This window comes from Polyodon spathula, chromosome 7, assembly GCF_017654505.1.
Source record: "Polyodon spathula isolate WHYD16114869_AA chromosome 7, ASM1765450v1, whole genome shotgun sequence".
NCBI lineage: Eukaryota > Metazoa > Chordata > Actinopteri > Acipenseriformes > Polyodontidae > Polyodon > Polyodon spathula.
Window position 1 is genome coordinate 920099 of NC_054540.1, and position 19389 is coordinate 939487.

Genomic DNA, 19389 nt, shown 5'->3' on the forward strand with positions numbered 1-19389 from the left:
GTTCCCTGTGTTTATTTTGTAAGATGCAGGTGTATTATCTGCTCGCAGTGCTCTATAGCTTTCTGCACATTGTGCAATAGCACCTCTGAAAGATGAATTGAGCTGTCCCAGGGGTGAAGCATGACTACCCCAGGGTGTACAGTGTACATCCAGTGTAGATCCTGTCTGTCCTAGCTAGTAAATCACTGCCTGCTGCTCACCACCCTATACCTGCCTCTGCAGATAGATGGTCTGGCAGGCTGCATGGTGAGTCTGGCCAAATATGTCCCAGGAAAAACACTCTGTACGGACCAACATCAGAGTGTCTGTTGCATGATATACTGTGGATCTGACTCGTTCTGTCATCGATCTGGAAGTGTTTTCAATGTCTGTTATATGATATACTGTGGATCTGACTCGTTCTGTCATCGATCTGGAAGTGTTTTCAATGTCTGTTACATGATATACTGTGGATCTGACTCGTTCTGTCATCGATCTGGAAGTGTTTTCAGTGTCTGTTACATGATATACTGTGGATCTGACTCATTCTGTCATCGATCTGGAAGTGTTTTCAGTGTCTGTTACATGATATACTGTGGATCTGACTCGTTCTGTCATCGATCTGGAAGTGTTTTCAGTGTCTGTTATATGATATACTGTGGATCTGACTCGTTCTGTCATCGATCTGGAAGTGTTTTCAGTGTCTGTTATATGATATACTGTGCATCTGACTCGTTCTGTCATCGATCTGGAAGTGTTTTCAGTGTCCGTTTTATGATATACTGTGCATCTGACTCGTTCTGTCATCGATCTGGAAGTGTTTTCAGTGTCTGTTATATGATATACTGTGGATCTGACTCGTTCTGTCATCGATCTGGAAGTGTTTTCAGTGTCCGTTTTATGATATACTGTGCATCTGACTCGTTCTGTCATCGATCTGGAAGTGTTTTCAGTGTCTGTTATATGATATACTGTGGATCTGACTCGTTCTGTCATCGATCTGGAAGTGTTTTCAGTGTCCGTTTTATGATATACTGTGCATCTGACTCGTTCTGTCATCGATCTGGAAGTGTTTTCAGTGTCCGTTTTATGATATACTGTGCATCTGACTCGTTCTGTCATCGATCTGGAAGTGTTCTCAAGGGAATCTTGAATCTCGGTTCTCCTGTTGTTTCTGTTATCTTTGTTCCAGGTGTAGACCCTTCTTAGAGACCTGTATGAGATTTACAATTAGGATAAACTCTTGGGTTTTAACAACCCCTTTCCATGAGTGTCCCAGTGACAGCAGGCGATCAGGTCTGGAATCAGGTCATACTTGAACCCTATTGGGGGGACTATGTGAAGGCAGCATGCAATGCAGATACATTGTAAAAAAGTATTTGGGTTCTGGACAACAATGGAATACCCAGTGTGCATTGATCCTGCCATTGAGGATCGATTGGGAAGAGTGAACTGGAGCCCTCTGGCTTCTGAGTGTTCCTACAGCACAGTATATAGCACTCCCTGAGCAGAGCTGGGGAGGGGTCTCTGTGTTTGCTGTAGGACTGATCCCCTTGCTGCTGTTGATGTCTAGCCTCAGGGGACTTCGTTAGACCACTGAACACTTTTTTTGTGTGTGTGTGTGTTTTTTAAATAATGTATTATTTAAGAACATAAGAAAGTTTACAAACGAGAGGAGGCCATTCGGCCCATCTTGCTTGTTTGGTTGTTAGTAGCTTATTGATCCCAAAATCTCATCAAGCAGCTTCTTGAAGGATCCCAGGGTGTCAGCTTCAACAACATTACTGGGGAGTTGATTCCAGACCCTCACAATTCTCTGTGTAAAAAAGTGTCTCCTATTTTCTGTTCTGAATGCCCCTTTTTCTAAACTCCATTTGTGACCCCTGGTCCTTGTTTCTTTTTTCAGGCTGAAAAAGTCCCTTGGGTCGACACTGTCAATACCTTTTAGAATTTTGAATGCTTGAATTAGGTCGCCACGTAGTCTTCTTTGTTCAAGACTGAACAGATTCAATTCTTTTAGCCTGTCTGCATATGACATGCCTTTTAAGCCCGGAATAATTCTGGTCGCTCTTCTTTGCACTCTTTCTAGAGCAGCAATATCTTTTTTATAGCGAGGTGACCAGAATTGAACACAATATTCAAGATGAGGTCTTACTAGTGCATTGTACAGTTTTAACATTACTTCCCTTGATTTAAATTCAACACTTTTCACAATGTATCCGAGCATCTTGTTAGCCTTTTTTATAGCTTCCCCACATTGTCTAGATGAAGACATTTCTGAGTCAACAAAAACTCCTAGGTCTTTTTCATAGATTCCTTCTCCAATTTCAATATCTCCCATATGATATTTATAATGTACATTTTTATTTCCTGCGTGCAGTACCTTACACTTTTCTCTATTAAATGTCATTTGCCATGTGTCTGCCCAGTTCTGAATCTTGTCTAGATCATTTTGAATGACCTTTGCTGCTGCAACAGTGTTTGCCACTCCTCCTATGTTTGTGTCGTCTGCAAATTTAACAAGTTTGCTTACTATACCAGAATCTAAATCATTAATGTAGATTAGGAATAGCAGAGGACCTAATACTGATCCCTGTGGTACACCGCTGGTTACCACACTCCATTCTGAGGTTTTTCCTCTAATCAGTACTTTCTGTTTTCTACATGTTAACCACTCCCTAATCCATGTACATGTGTTTCCTTGAATCCCAACTGCGTTCAGTTTGAGAATTAATCTTTTGTGCGGGACTTTGTCAAAAGCTTTCTGGAAATCTAAATAAACCATGTCATATGCTTTGCAATTATCCATTATCGATGTTGCATCCTCAAAAAAATCAAGCAAGTTAGTTAGGCACGATCTCCCTTTCCTAAAACCATGTTGACTGTCTCCCAGGACCCTGTTACCATATAGGTAATTTTCCATTTTGGATCTTATTATAGTTTCCATAAGTTTGCATATAATAGAAGTCAGGCTTACTGGTCTGTAGTTACCTGGTTCAGTTTTGTTTCCCTTTTTGTGGATCGGTATTACGTTTGCAATTTTCCAGTCTGTCGGTACCACCCCTGTGTCAAGAGACTGCTGCATGATCTTGGTTAGCGGTTTGTAAATTACTTCTTTCATTTCTTTGAGTACTACTGGGAGGATCTCATCCGGCCCAGGGGATTTGTTTATTTTAAGAGCTCCTAGTCCCTTTAACACTTCTGCCTCAGTTATGCTAAAGTTATTTAAAACTGGATAGGAACTGGATGACATGTGGGGCATGTTGTCAGTATCTTCCTTTGTAAAAACTTGTGAAAAGTAATCATTTAATATATTTGCTATTTTTTTTTCTTCATCTACGATTTTGCCATTTGTATCTCTTAAACATTTAATCTCCTCTTTGAATGTTCTCTTGCTGTTGTAATATTGGAAAAACATTTTGGAATTGGTTTTAGCTCCCTTAGCAATGTTCATTTCTATTTCTCTCTTGGCCTTTCTAACTTCCTTTTTGACTTGCGTTTGCAGTTCTGTGTACTCTTTCTGTGTACTTTCTTTTTGGTCCTTTTTTAATGCTCTGTAAAGTGCCTTTTTTCGCTGAATATTTTTTTTAATTGATGTATTAAACCATTTTGGCAATTTAGTTTTACATTTAGATTTGTCTACTTTAGGGATATAATTGTTTTGCGCCTCTAGTACTACATTTTTGAAGAACAACCACCCTTCTTCTGTGGGTGTTTTCTCTATTTTACTCCAATCTACTTCTGTTAGTCTCTGTTTCATACCTTCATTGTTTGCTTTTCTAAAATTGTAAACCTTAGCTTTAGTCTTTACTTTTGGGGATTTAAAAAACACTTCAAATGAGACCATGTTGTGGTCTGAGTTTGCCAGTGGTTCTCTGACCTCTGTTTTAGTTATTCTATCTTCGTTATTTGAAAAGACTAAATCAAGGCATGCCTCCCCTCTAGTGGGTGCCTTCACAAATTGTGTTAGGAAGCAGTCATTTGTCATTTCCACCATTTCTATTTCATCCTTCGTGCTACCCACCGGGTTTTCCCATTTTATTTGGGGGAAGTTGAAATCCCCCATTAGTATGGCTTCTCCTTTGCTACACACATTTCTAATGTCATTGTATAACAGATTATTTTGCTCACCGTCTGAATCTGGCGGTCTATAGCATGCTCCTATTATTATGCCTTTTGAATTTTTGTCTGTTATTCTGACCCATATTGATTCGGTTTTATTTTCTTTGTCCAGGTTTAACACCTGGGCTTCAAGACTGTTTCTTATGTATAGCGCTACCCCTCCTCCTCTTCTGTCCTGCCTGTCTTTCCTATACAGTGTATACCCACAAATATTATATTCGTCCCCATCACTCTCAGATAACCACGTTTCTGTAACACCTATCACATCATAGTTACCTGTTAGTGCAGTAGCTTCAAGTTCTAGAATTTTGTTTCTGATACTTCTAGCATTTAGATAAATACATTTAATGGTTGTCTTACCTGAGTTGTTGTTCTTGTTTTGATGCGGTCTCCCTTCTGTTTTTTTGTTGATTTCTCCCCCCTTCCTTTCTAGTTTAAATGCTTCCGAACCTGCTTGAGGATCTTTTCTCCGAGTAGACTAGTTCCCTTGTTATTTAAATGCAGTCCATCCCGTCTATACAGATAGTCCTCGTTGTAGAATGTGGTCCAATGATCAAGATAGGTGAAGCCTTCCCGTGTGCACCACGTCTTCAGCCATTCGTTTTGATTAATTATTTCCAGCTGTCCATATGGTCCTTTGCAAGGTGCGGGTAGTATACCAGAAAATACCACAGTTTTGGTTTTCTCTTTTAATTTCCTTCCTAGCTCTCTGAATTTGTTTTGCAGGGATTTTGGTCTGTCTCTTCCAATGTTGTTTACCCAGCGTGAGACACATCAGAGTAGACTATCTGAATGATGGAGAGGATTGGTGGGGGTCAATACTGAACACACCACGCTGGGGGGCGGTGGGGGTCGATACTGAACACACTGCACTGGGGGTGTGTGTGGGGGGGAGCTGGGTTCAAATTCAAGGCAGCTCTTGGTAGAGTTTTCCTGCTATTATGCAACTCGACTGTGCAAATCCACTAGACCATTTCCAAACAAGTGAAACATGATTGAATTCCTCTAATATCCTCTGTCGCAGAGAGGCTACCTGGCCCTACAGTATTAATATCCGCTGTCACAGGGTGGCTACCTGGCTCTACTGTATTAATATCTACTGTCACAGGGTGGCTACCTGACTCTACTGTATTAATATCCACTGTCACAGGGTGGCTACCTGGCTCTACTGTATTAATATCCGCTGTCACAGGGTGGCTACCTGGCTCTACTGTATTAATATCCGCTGTCACAGGGTGGCTACCTGGCTCTACTGTATTAATATCCGCTGTCACAGGGTGGCTACCTGGCTCTACTGTATTAATATCCGCTGTCACAGGGTGGCTACCTGGCTCTACTGTATTAATATCCGCTGTCACAGGGTGGCTACCTGGCTCTACTGTATTAATATCCGCTGTCACAGGGTGGCTACCTGGCTCTACTGTATTAATATCCACTGTCACAGGGTGGCTACCTGGCTCTACTGTATTAATATCCGCTGTCACAGGGTGGCTACCTGGCTCTACTGTATTAATATCCGCTGTCACAGGGTGGCTACCTGGCTCTACTGTATTAATATCCGCTGTCACAGGGTGGCTACCTGGCTCTACTGTATTAATATCCGCTGTCACAGGGTGGCTACCTGGCTCTACTATATTAATATCCGCTGTCACAGGGTGGCTACCTGGCTCTACTGTATTAATATCCACTGTCACAGGGTGGCTACCTGGCTCTACTGTATTAATATCCACTGTCACAGGGTGGCTACCTGGCTCTACTGTATTAATATCCGCTGTCACAGGGTGGCTACCTGGCTCTACTGTATTAATATCCGCTGTCACAGGGTGGCTACCTGGCTCTACTGTATTAATATCCGCTGTCACAGGGTGGCTACCTGGCTCTACTGTATTAATATCCGCTGTCACAGGGTGGCTACCTGGCTCTACTGTATTAATATCCGCTGTCACAGGGTGGCTACCTGGCTCTACTGTATTAATATCCACTGTCACAGGGTGGCTACCTGGCTCTACTGTATTAATATCCACTGTCACAGGGTGGCTACCTGGCTCTACTGTATTAATATCCGCTGTCACAGGGTGGCTACCTGGCTCTACTGTATTAATATCCGCTGTCACAGGGTGGCTACCTGGCTCTACTGTATTAATATCCGCTGTCACAGGGTGGCTACCTGGCTCTACTGTATTAATATCCGCTGTCACAGGGTGGCTACCTGGCTCTACTGTATTAATATCCGCTGTCACAGGGTGGCTACCTGGCTCTACTGTATTAATATCCGCTGTCACAGGGTGGCTACCTGGCTCTACTGTATTAATATCCACTGTCACAGGGTGGCTACCTGGCTCTACTGTATTAATATCCACTGTCACAGGGTGGCTACCTGGCTCTACTGTATTAATATCCGCTGTCACAGGGTGGCTACCTGGCTCTACTGTATTAATATCCGCTGTCACAGGGTGGCTACCTGGCTCTACTGTATTAATATCCGCTGTCACAGGGTGGCTACCTGGCTCTACTGTATTAATATCCACTGTCACAGGGTGGCTACCTGGCTCTACTGTATTAATATCCACTGTCACAGGGTGGCTACCTGGCTCTACTGTATTAATATCCGCTGTCACAGGGTGGCTACCTGGCTCTACTGTATTAATATCCGCTGTCACAGGGTGGCTACCTGGCTCTACTGTATTAATATCCGCTGTCACAGGGTGGCTACCTGGCTCTACTGTATTAATATCCGCTGTCACAGGGTGGCTACCTGGCTCTACTGTATTAATATCCGCTGTCACAGGGTGGCTACCTGGCTCTACTGTATTAATATCCACTGTCACAGGGTGGCTACCTGGCTCTACTGTATTAATATCCGCTGTCACAGGGTGGCTACCTGGCTCTACTGTATTAATATCCACTGTCACAGGGTGGCTACCTGGCTCTACTGTATTAATATCCGCTGTCACAGGGTGGCTACCTGGCTCTACTGTATTAATATCCGCTGTCACAGGGTGGCTACGTGGCTCTACTGTATTAATATCCGCTGTCACAGGGTGGCTACCTGGCTCTACTGTATTAATATCCACTGTCACAGGGTGGCTACCTGGCTCTACTGTATTAATATCCACTGTCACATGGTGGCTACCTGGCTCTACTGTATTAATATCCGCTGTCACAGGGTGGCTACTTGGCTCTACTGTATTAATATCCACTGTCACAGGGTGGCTACCTGGCTCTACTGTATTAATATCCACTGTCACAGGGTGGCTACCTGGCTCTACTGTATTAATATCCACTGTCACAGGGTGGCTACCTGGCTCTACTGTATTAATATCCGTTGTCACAGGGTGGCTACCTGGCTCTACAGTATGTTTAGGGTTTATTCAGTTTATGGGGCTCTCTGTCCTGTTTGCACAATCCATTCCTGAAGTTTTGCTACTAATCAGGCACAACTCTTTAAAAGAACAACTTTGTTGCCATAATATTAATGAAACATATTCACAGGTTTCCAGTATGCAATCTGTGAGCTGTGTTCTATATTATGATTCTGTTGTAGATTGGTGGTTTGACATTTCTTAAGAGAGGCTGGCTGTGAGATTCTTCTTTGTAACACGCTTGACGCAGAAAAGGTTGAAATGAGCTTTGAACAGTTCCAAGAGAAAAGTTGCAAAAAGTTCTAAAATGAAAAAATGACACATTTGCAAAGATTGCTCTGAGCAGGAAAATGAAATGTAAGAGGAGATAATTAGGGGAGTCTACATTCAATGAGCAATGAGAGCATTCTCCTACAAAATGCAATGTGTCAAGTAATGAAATGAAATGTGTCCTATTGAAATGCAGTGTCAAGTAATGAAATGCAATGTGTCCTATTGAAATGCAATGTGTCAAGTAATGAAATGCAATGTGTCCTATTGAAATGCAATGTGTCAGGTAATGAAATGCAATGTGCCCTATTGAAATGCAATGTGTCAAGTAATGCTTGAAATGAGAATCATTCACACTCTGCTGTTGTTTCTCTTCCTCACTGGCAGGGCGACGGCCACACACAGAGGACAGATCATCTTCAAAGACGCCTTGGCTCAGCAGCTGTGTGAGCAGGGAGGTGAGAGACACAACCACCATCTCACTGACCAGCAACAACATGACAGAGACACGCCCACCATCTCACTGACCAGCAACAACATGGCAGAGACACAACCACCATCTCACTGACCAGCAACAACATGGCAGAGACACGCCCACCATCTCACTGACCTGACCAGCAACAACATGGCAGAGACACACCCACCATCTCACTGACCTGACCAGCAACAACATGGCAGAGACACAACCACCATCTCACTGACCAGCAACAACATGGCAGAGACACAACCACCATCTCACTGACCAGCAACAACATGGCAGAGACACAACCACCATCTCACTGACCAGCAACAACATGGCAGAGACACACCCACCATCTCACTGACCAGCAACAACATGGCAGAGACACAACCACCATCTCACTGACCAGCAACAACATGGCAGAGACACAACCACCATCTGACTGACCAGCAACAACATGGCAGAGACACACCCACCATCTCACTGACCTGACCAGCAACAACATGACAGAGACACGCCCACCATCTCACTGACCGGCAACAACATGACAGAGACACAACCACCATCTCACTGACCAGCAACAACATGGCAGAGAAACCATGTAGGAGACAAATATATTGCAAAATACTAACAATATATTTCAAATATGCTGTAATATATTTTATTGCTTTTCCATAATATGTTACACTATGGAGCTATGGCTCTACACTGTAACATATTAACTTTTTTTACATCATTTAGAATTTTAGGACATCATTAAAAATAAAAACTATATGAACATAATTTAGATCTTTTATTTAACATCATGTAATCAAAGAAACTATAAAATGATATTGTAGAAGACTACTGGAAACTATAATAGTTGCACAGTATTTCATGTTAGATCCTGAAATGTCAAATTTTTTTAATGTTTGTCAGTTTCTATAGGGTGATGCAAACTTTTGGCCATAGTTGTACTTTATATATCCCCATCATTTTCAGCATCCGTTGAAAACATATTGCAATATATTTACGCAGCCGTTTTGGAATATATTTTAACATGTGCTTCTAAGTAGATTTCTAAACGCATTATGTAAGTGTTATTATTAGGGTTTGTTTTGTATACACTGTTCTGGATTTCTCTTCCATGTGGAAAGTGACTGAGAAGCAGCAGCTCCAGCAGCATTGTGCTTTGTTTCCCAGTACAGTGTTCTGCAATACGTGCTGAGATTCAGTTTCCTCATAGTGTCTTTAAAGAAGTACCAAATAACAAAAAAATAAGAAGCTGTCAAAAATATTTTGTGTTTTTGAACAATTAGGGCATTATTAGGATACCAGGATTGCAATTCTCTTTTCACAGTATTTGTTTTTTCAGTGCCTCTTTCAAAGGGATAATATACTAACACAATAATTCCATGACCCAGCCAGTCTCCTCCACTTCCTCCAGCCATGTCTCTGGGGTCGAGGGGGTCACTGGGTACCAAGCCTGTCTGTCAGGAGAAGCTGCTAGTTGCTTAACAAGGGAGAGAAGGCATTGAAGACATACACTCTCCAAACGAACTGGAAGTGCAAGAATGTCTTCCCAGTGACAGTCTGTTCCAGGAGTTTGACCGCTGGATTCACACGAGCAGTGCTTGCTGTGATGGGGTGACTCTGCCTCCCTCGCTCGGGGGTCTGACAGTCAGTTCCAGGAGTTTGACCGCTGGATTCACACGAGCAGTGCTTGCTGTGATGGGGTGACTCTGCCTCCCTTGCTCGGGGTCTGACAGTCTGTTCCAGGAGTTTGACCGGTGGATTCACACGAGCAGTGCTTGCTGTGATGGGGTGACTCTGCCTCCCTCACTCGGGGTCTGACAGTCTGTTCCAGGAGTTTGACTGCTGGATTCACACAAGCAGTGCTTGTTGTGATGGGGTGACTCTGCCTCCCTTGCTCGGGGTCTGACAGTCTGTTCCAGGAGTTTGACCGCTGGATTCACACGAGCAGCGCTTGCTGTGATGGGGTGACTCTGCCTCCCTCACTCGGGGTCTGACAGTCAGTTCCAGGAGTTTGACCGGTGGATTCACACGAGCAGTGCTTGCTGTGATGGGGTGACTCTGCCTCCCTCACTCGGGGTCTGACAGTCTGTTCCAGGAGTTTGACCGCTGGATTCACACAAGCAGTGCTTGTTGTGATGGGGTGAATCTGCCTCCCTCACTCGGGGTCTGACAGTCTGTTCCAGGAGTTTGACCGCTGGATTCACACAAGCAGTGCTTGTTGTGATGGGGTGAATCTGCCTCCCTCACTCGGGGTCTGACAGTCTGTTCCAGGAGTTTGACCCGTGGATTCATTCAAGCAGCGCTTGCTGTGATGGGGTGACTCTGCCTCCCTCACTCGGGGTCTGACAGTCTGTTCCAGGAGTTTGACCGCTGGATTCACACGAGCAGTGCTTGCTGTGATGGGGTACTCTGCCTCCCTCGCTCGGGGGTCTGACAGTCAGTTCCAGGAGTTTTACCGCTGGATTCACACGAGCAGTGCTTGCTGTGATGGGGTGACTCTGCCTCCCTTGCTCGGGGGTCTGACAGTCAGTTCCAGGAGTTTGACCGCTGGATTCACACGAGCAGTGCTTGTTGTGATGGGGTGACTCTGCCTCCCTTGCTCGGGGGTCTGACAGTCTGTTCCAGGAGTTTGACCGCTGGAATCATACAATCAGTGCTTATCATTTACATTTCTCTGTAACAATACTCAAAATCATTTACATTTCATAGGAAGAGAGGTCAGAATTGAAAAGTTAAGCAATGTTTCTAATTGCTGCAGTCAATAATGTAAGAGCGGGCCTTAATTAGAATACTTGAAGGTCGTAAATGTGCAGAGAGTCGTTGTGAGAGATACAATGTAATAAAGCATGCATTGACAGGGATCTCATTCCAGGCAAATTCCTCCACTCCTTTATAATTTGTCACATTGTGTTGGAGTGCTCTCGGGAAATTTAAATTACAAACGAGCCAGGATTCAGAGAGCCCTGGGCGGTAGACCTCTTTCTCCTCCCTGAGCCTCACTCTTGAGATCTGGGAAGCAATTCGCTGCTCTGGTTTTGAAGTGCTCCATTTTCAATTCCTGAATCGCAGATGATTCATCCTCTGTGAGAGCCGCTTGCCTGCTTTTAGCTGGGATTTGGTTTTTGGGTTTAATGTCTTTTAATGCAGCAGGAGCTGAGAGAGACTGTTTGTCAGTCTGTACAGCACAGGAATGGGTTCACACGTCTTCCCTTTTTTGCACACTCTTACACACCTCAGCATGAGCACCATCACTGAGTACATGCCCTCAGGCACTCCAATCACTGTGGCTTTGCCAAGTACAAGACTCTTGGGGATATGACAGGGTAGCAGCCAACCAGTCCACATGAGACCCACAGAGGCTGCTGCTGCCCCCCTTTCCCCTGTCCTGGATTCCATTGACCCCCCCCCCCCCACCCCCCCCCCACTCTTGCCTGAAGCGTCGCTCTGCACTTGTGCTGCAGCTCTGGCAGTTCTATGTGCTGATGCATTGCCCAAGAAGCCTTCTCAACAAGAACCCCAGCGGCGTGTCACCCTGTCCTGGAGCCGCGTCCTTTCATTTCAATGTCCCCGTCAGTGGTGGTTAGTTTAAAGTTGTGATCCTGATCTGACTCCACCTCTCTACATTGTAAGATATAGTGTTCAGTGATGATGTTAATAATGGGGTCAGTAGCTCACCCATGCAGGATTCATGGTGATATTTAAATCCCCTGTGGTTAGGTCGTTAAAATAAACCCAGTGAGCCACAGAAAGCATCACCTCACTTCAGACTTGAATTCAAAACACAATTGGAAAGCATTTAAGTCTCAAATAATATATAATATTGATAATTTTGTTTTGTTTTGTTTTATGCAAAAATAATAATTATTTAATTCATAAAATCAAATAAAAAAAACAAAACAAATTAAAGTAGATTGTTTAAATGACTCCTGAGTTTTCGAATCGTTTAATATTTGTGTTGTGACTTCAGCCGATGAAGTCAGTCCCTGTGTTTCTGTTGATCTGTCTGAATGCACCTGATTAAATCACTTCTCATGCAGTAAATAATGAATTGACTCGGGCAGGGCTCTGCTCTCGCTGCTCTGTGCCCCGGGAAGCAGAGGCTGAAGGTTTGCTCGGGGATTATCTGAAGTCTGTCTGGTTTTGGTTTTTGATATTCATGATCTCATCTCGTTTGCAATGCTTGACTGACACTTTCTCCATTTCAGATCTTCCCCCAGCCCCCCTTGAAAGTGATTCTGTCTATGGGGGTCTCTGGTAAAATGTATTGATAAATAAGTAAAGGTTTATAGATGAATATACTGAGCTACAGTGAAGACCTCTCTCTCTCTCTTTCTCACTCACAACCACAATGCAGGTTTTTCCCTCATTTGTTTAAAGGGAAAAACAACAGCAGCATAACTAGCCAGCCGTGGGAGACGATACATCGTTACTTTTTGGGTTGTTTCTTGCGATTTATTTATTCATTTATCAAAAATAGGTGCAAAAATTGCAGCCCCCCCCCCCCCTTCAATTCTGTTAAAAAAGTGTGTTTTCTGTAAGAGACTGTTAATACTCTACCACCTCCTCCATCACATTGTCCTCTCATGTTCACACTGGTCCAGTCACAGTCCTAGTTCAAACTCATCCAATCAGAATCCCAGTTCACACTGGTCTAGTCAGAATCCCAGTTCAAACTCATCCAGTCAGAATCCCAGTTCAAACTCATCCAGTCAGAATCCCAGCTCAAACTGGTCCAATCAGAATCCCAGTTGATTAAAACTAGTATTGATTAAAACTGGATTCAAGCAAGTCAGCTCCTATGCAGCCCAGGCCTGAGTTTAGGTGACACACTGTAATTCCATGGTGGTGGAACTCCTGTAAGTGATGTTTCCAAAGCAGAGGGGTGAGATGTTCTTCTGCATGTGGAAGCGAGCTGAGCTGAGTGATTTACAAGGTGCATAGTTAATAACAGAGTCCCCTGGCTGCAGCACTCACAGAGTAATCACTGGAGGCCCATTCAATCATACATCTCAGACAGTCAAATCAAACACATACTATGACAGAGGCTCCTGCCGGGTGACAAGTTTAGGAGTTTAAATTACAGCTGGCCTGATAAAGTGCTACAGAACAGCACACGATGTCTAAAAGCTTCCTTTCTCTGACTCCTCACACAAATCAGGCCCTAAGCAATGGCACCAAGGACTATCCCTACAGTTCATTCTTTTCAGATGCAAACTGCAGGGGAAGATGATGGTTGCAGAGGACGGTGACTTTCTAAAAAGAGTTCACATACTTTTGGCTCTGGTCAATGATGTTGCAGGTCTGGACCGCTAACTCACACGTCAGTGCTTAAATAGTGAAGATATTTAACAAGTAACCAGCAACACACAAAACTAAACTACCTGTGGAAAGACTATAGATCTTTCCACCAGACTACCTGTGGAAAGATTTTTGCAATGAACATGCACTGCAAAACAATACCTTGTGCTTGCATTCCAGACAGTGTATTCAGAGGAGTTCCATACCAACATTCACTGCAAAACAATACCTTGCAGTGCTTGCATTCCAGACAGTGTATTCAGAGGAGTTCCATACCAACATTCACTGCAAAACAATACCTTGCAGTGCTTGCATTCCAGACAGTGTATTCAGAGGATTTCCATACCAACATTCACTGCAAAACAATACCTTGTAGTGCTTGCATTCCAGACAGTGTATTCAGAGGAGTTCCATACCAACATTCACTGCAAAACAATACCTTGCAATGCTTGCATTCCAGACAGTGTATTCAGAGGAGTTCCATACCAACATTCACTGCAAAACAATACCTTGCAATGCTTGCATTCCAGACAGTGTATTCAGAGGAGTTCCATACCAACATTCACTGCAAAACAATACCTTGCAATGCTTGCATTCCAGACAGTGTATTCAGAGGAGTTCCATACCAACATTCACTGCAAAACAATACCTTGCAGTGCTTGCATTCCAGACAGTGTATTCAGAGGAGTTCCATACCGTTCTGTCTGCTAACGAGTGCAGACCAAGCAGGCCAGACTGTGTTGCGAGTGGTGAACACAAACTCCCGCGCACTTGCTGCTGGTCTGTTTTCTTCCATGAATAAACATTGTTGCTCTCCCTGAATACCGTAGTCAATTCTTTATATCTAACGGGCTGGTGTTGCTCATTGGTGGGGTGGACTCCTCACATTGCTTGCCTGTTAGTGAGCGAGTTCAAAGCCTGCCTGCTGCTCCACGTCCTGCCAGTGCCACTCTTGCTCAGTCCCTGCCACCTCTGCACTTCTAAAGTTTGATTATTCTGGTGAATTTGTCATTGCGATCACAAGGTCTAGATGTTAACTTTTAAAAGCTTAAACTAAGGACGTGGGAAGTGTATCTGGAAGGTTTGATATTCTCCTTTCCTAAAACAAGTGTTCAGAGCACTCTGATATTATGTTCCAGTATTTACTCTGTCCGGGAAATCTCCACCGCTCCCCCCAGGGGGACCTCAGTATAATGAGGCTGTGCTGATGCAGACAGTGATATCTTGATAACTCACATTATAAAAGAGGCAATAAAGGAATGAGGAAATGAACGCAGCAGATTGAAGCTAGTGTTTGGCTTGGAGGTAGCTGATAAACGCTGGCGTTGCTGGAGGCTGGGGTGTTTAATTGCATGGGCCTCGTTAATCACAGAAACTTCTCCCCATTAAAGCAGAGTTATTGGGTGACCTGTCCCGCGGGGCTCTTCATCAAAAATCACAGCTCACTGTTATTACCAGCTGGAAGAGGAGAGAGAGAAGCACCTCATCTGATTTATTATGAAAAGTTCTGCTTTAAAGTTCAATGGCTATGCTGAACATATTTACATCCACAGGAATTTAAACCTAGCCGGAGGTACTGGAAGTTATTACAGAAATTAATTATTTTTTCTCCGTGTCCAGTTTTTCAGATCGCCGCTATTTCTCAAGTTCTTCTCCTGAAGTTTGTTTTTGGGGTGTTGATTATTATTATTGTTGGATGCTGTATTAAAGAAATAGATTTTTCAGTGAGCTAGAATCGGTAAAGATGCTCCAGTGTTGTCAATGAGCTGGTATCAGTGATGATTCTCTTGTGTTGTCAGTGAGCTGGTATCAGTGATGATTCTCTTGTGTTGTCAGTGAGCTGGTATCAGTGATGATTCTCTTGTGTTGTCAGTGAGCTGGTATCAGTGATGATTCTCTTGTGTTGTCAGTGAGCTGGTATCAGTGATGATTCTCTTGTGTTGTCAGTGAGCTGGTATCAGTGATGATTCTCTTTTTGTCAGTGAGCTGGTATCAGTGATGATTCTCTTGTGTTGTCAGTGAGCTGGTATCAGTGATGATTCTCTTGTGTTGTCAGTGAGCTGGTATCAGTGATGATTCTCTTGTGTTGTCAGTGAGCTGGTATCAGTGATGATTCTCTTGTGTTGTCAGTGAGCTGGTATCAGTGATGATTCTCTTGTGTTGTCAGTGAGCTGGTATCAGTGATGATTCTCTTGTGTTGTCAGTGAGCTGGTATCAGTGATGATTCTCTTGTGTTGTCAGTGAGCTGGTATCAGTGATGATTCTCTTGTTTGTCAGTGAGCTGGTATCAGTGATGATTCTCTTGTGTTGTCAGTGAGCTGGTATCAGTGATGATTCTCTTGTGTTGTCAGTGAGCTGGTATCAGTGATGATTCTCTTGTGTTGTCAGTGAGCTGGTATCAGTGATGATTCTCTTGTTTGTCAGTGAGCTGGTATCAGTGATGATTCTCTTGTGTTGTCAGTGAGCTGGTATCAGTGATGATTCTCTTGTGTTGTCAGTGAGCTGGTATCAGTGATGATTCTCTTGTGTTGTCAGTGAGCTGGTATCAGTGATGATTCTCTTGTGTTGTCAGTGAGCTGGTATCAGTGATGATTCTCTTGTGTTGTCAGTGAGCTGGTATCAGTGATGATTCTCTTGTGTTGTCAGTGAGCTGGTATCAGTGATGATTCTCTTGTTTGTCAGTGAGCTGGTATCAGTGATGATTCTCTTGTGTTGTCAGTGAGCTGGTATCAGTGATGATTCTCTTGTGTTGTCAGTGAGCTGGTATCAGTGATGATTCTCTTGTGTTGTCAGTGAGCTGGTATCAGTGATGATTCTCTTGTGTTGTCAGTGAGCTGGTATCAGTGATGATTCTCTTGTGTTGTCAGTGAGCTGGTATCAGTGATGATTCTCTTGTTTGTCAGTGAGCTGGTATCAGTGATGATTCTCTTGTGTTGTCAGTGAGCTGGTATCAGTGATGATTCTCTTGTGTTGTCAGTGAGCTGGTATCAGTGATGATTCTCTTGTGTTGTCAGTGAGCTGGTATCAGTGATGATTCTCTTGTGTTGTCAGTGAGCTGGTATCAGTGATGTTTCTCTTGTGTTGTCAGTGAGCTGGTATCAGTGATGATTCTCTTGTGTTGTCAGTGAGCTGGTATCAGTGATGATTCTCTTGTGTTGTCAGTGAGCTGGTATCAGTGATGATTCTCTTGTGTTGTCAGTGAGCTGGTATCAGTGATGATTCTCTTGTGTTGTCAGTGAGCTGGTATCAGTGATGATTCTCTTGTGTTGTCAGTGAGCTGGTATCAGTGATGATTCTCTTGTGTTGTCAGTGAGCTGGTATCAGTGATGATTCTCTTGTGTTGTCAGTGAGCTGGTATCAGTGATGATTCTCTTGTGTTGTCAGTGAGCTGGTATCAGTGATGATTCTCTTGTGTTGTCAGTGAGCTGGTATCAGTGATGATTCTCTTGTGTTGTCAGTGAGCTGGTATCAGTGATGATTCTCTTGTGTTGTCAGTGAGCTGGTATCAGTGATGATTCTCTTGTGTTGTCAGTGAGCTGGTATCAGTGATGATTCTCTTGTGTTGTCAGTGAGCTGGTATCAGTGATGATTCTCTTTTTGTCAGTGAGCTGGTATCAGTGATGATTCTCTTGTGTTGTCAGTGAGCTGGTATCAGTGATGTTTCTCTTGTGTTGTCAGTGAGCTGGTATCTGATGATTCTCTTGTGTTGTCAGTGAGCTGGTATCAGTGATGATTCTCTTGTGTTGTCAGTGAGCTGGTATCAGTGATGATTCTCTTGTGTTGTCAGTGAGCTGGTATCAGTGATGATTCTCTTGTGTTGTCAGTGAGCTGGTATCAGTGATGATTCTCTTGTGTTGTCAGTGAGCTGGTATCAGTGATGATTCTCTTGTGTTGTCAGTGAGCTGGTATCAGTGATGATTCTCTTGTGTTGTCAGTGAGCTGGTATCAGTGATGATTCTCTTGTGTTGTCAGTGAGCTGGTATCAGTGATGATTCTCTTGTTGTCAGTGAGCTGGTATCAGTGATGATTCTCTTGTGTTGTCAGTGAGCTGGTATCAGTGATGATTCTCTTGTGTTGTCAGTGAGCTGGTATCAGTGATGATTCTCTTGTGTTGTCAGTGAGCTGGTATCAGTGATGATTCTCTTGTGTTGTCAGTGAGCTGGTATCAGTGATGATTCTCTTGTGTTGTCAGTGAGCTGGTATCAGTGATGATTCTCTTGTGTTGTCAGTGAGCTGGTATCAGTGATGATTCTCTTGTGTTGTCAGTGAGCTGGTATCAGTGATGATTCTCTTGTGTTGTCAGTGAGCTGGTATCAGTGATGATTCTCTTGTGTTGTCAGTGAGCTGGTATCAGTGATGATTCTCTTGTGTTGTCAGTGAGCTGGTATCAGTGATGATTCTCTTGTGTTGTCAGTGAGCTGGTATCAGTGATGATTCTCTTGTGTTGTCAGTGAGCTGGTATCAGTGATGATTCTCTTGTGTTGTCAGTGAGCTGGTATCAGTGATGATTCTCTTGTGTTGTCAGTGAGCTGGTATCAGTGATGATTCTCTTGTGTTGTCAGTGAGCTGGTATCAGTGATGATTCTCTTGTGTTGTCAGTGAGCTGGTATCAGTGATGATTCTCTTGTGTTGTCAGTGATCTGGTATCAGTGATGATTCTCTTGTTGTCAGTGAGCTGGTATCAGTGATGATTCTCTTGTGTTGTCAGTGAGCTGGTATCAGTGATGATTCTCTTGTTGTCAGTGAGCTGGTATCAGTGATGATTCTCTTGTTTGTCAGTGAGCTGGTATCAGTGATGATTCTCTTGTTGTCAGTGAGCTGGTCAGTGATGCTCTTGGTGTCAGTGAGCTGTGATGATTTCTCTTGTGTTGTCAGTGAGCTGGTATCAGTGATGATTCTCTTGTTTGTCAGTGAGCTGGTATCAGTGATGATTCTCTTGTGTTGTCAGTGAGCTGGTATCAGTGATGATTCTCTTGTGTTGTCAGTGAGCTGGTATCAGTGATGATTCTCTTGTGTTGTCAGTGAGCTGGTATCAGTGATGATTCTCTTGTTTGTCAGTGAGCTGGTATCAGTGATGATTCTCTTGTGTTGTCAGTGAGCTGGTATCAGTGATGATTCTCTTGTGTTGTCAGTGAGCTGGTATCAGTGATGATTCTCTTGTGTTGTCAGTGAGCTGGTATCAGTGATGATTCTCTTGTGTTGTCAGTGAGCTGGTATCAGTGATGATTCTCTTGTGTTGTCAGTGAGCTGGTATCAGTGATGATTCTCTTGTGTTGTCAGTGAGCTGGTATCAGTGATGATTCTCTTGTGTTGTCAGTGAGCTGGTATCAGTGATGATTCTCTTGTGTTGTCAGTGAGCTGGTATCAGTGATGATTCTCTTGTGTTGTCAGTGAGCTGGTATCAGTGATGATTCTCTTGTTTGTCAGTGAGCTGGTATCAGTGATGATTCTCTTGTGTTGTCAGTGAGCTGGTATCAGTGATGATTCTCTTGTGTTGTCAGTGAGCTGGTATCAGTGATGATTCTCTTGTTGTCAGTGAGCTGGTATCAGTGATGATTCTCTTGTTGTCAGTGAGCTGGTATCAGTGATGATTCTCTTGTGTTGTCAGTGAGCTGGTATCAGTGATGATTCTCTTGTTGTCAGTGAGCTGGTGTCAGTGATGCTTCTCTTGTGTTGTCAGTGAGCTGGTATCAGTGATGATTCTCTTGTGTTGTCAGTGAGCTGGTATCGGTGATGATTCTCTTGTGTTGTCAGTGAGCTGGTATCAGTGATGATTCTCTTGTGTTGTCAGTGAGCTGGTATCAGTGATGATTCTCTTGTGTTGTCAGTGAGCTGGTATCAGTGATGATTCTCTTGTTGTCAGTGAGCTGGTATCAGTGATGA

At 43.6% G+C, this 19389-nt stretch overlaps 1 protein-coding gene across 2 annotated transcripts in view; it reads left to right on the forward strand.

The window, feature by feature from the left end:
* LOC121317960 (reelin-like) overlaps nucleotides 1-19389 on the forward strand; it is a 167095-nt gene that overhangs the window by 56016 nt on the left and 91690 nt on the right. For both annotated transcript variants that reach the window (XM_041254055.1, XM_041254056.1), the window contains exon 4: nucleotides 8121-8191. In XM_041254055.1, the coding sequence (XP_041109989.1) occupies nucleotides 8121-8191 (71 nt within the window). The remainder of the gene's footprint in view (nucleotides 1-8120; nucleotides 8192-19389) is intronic.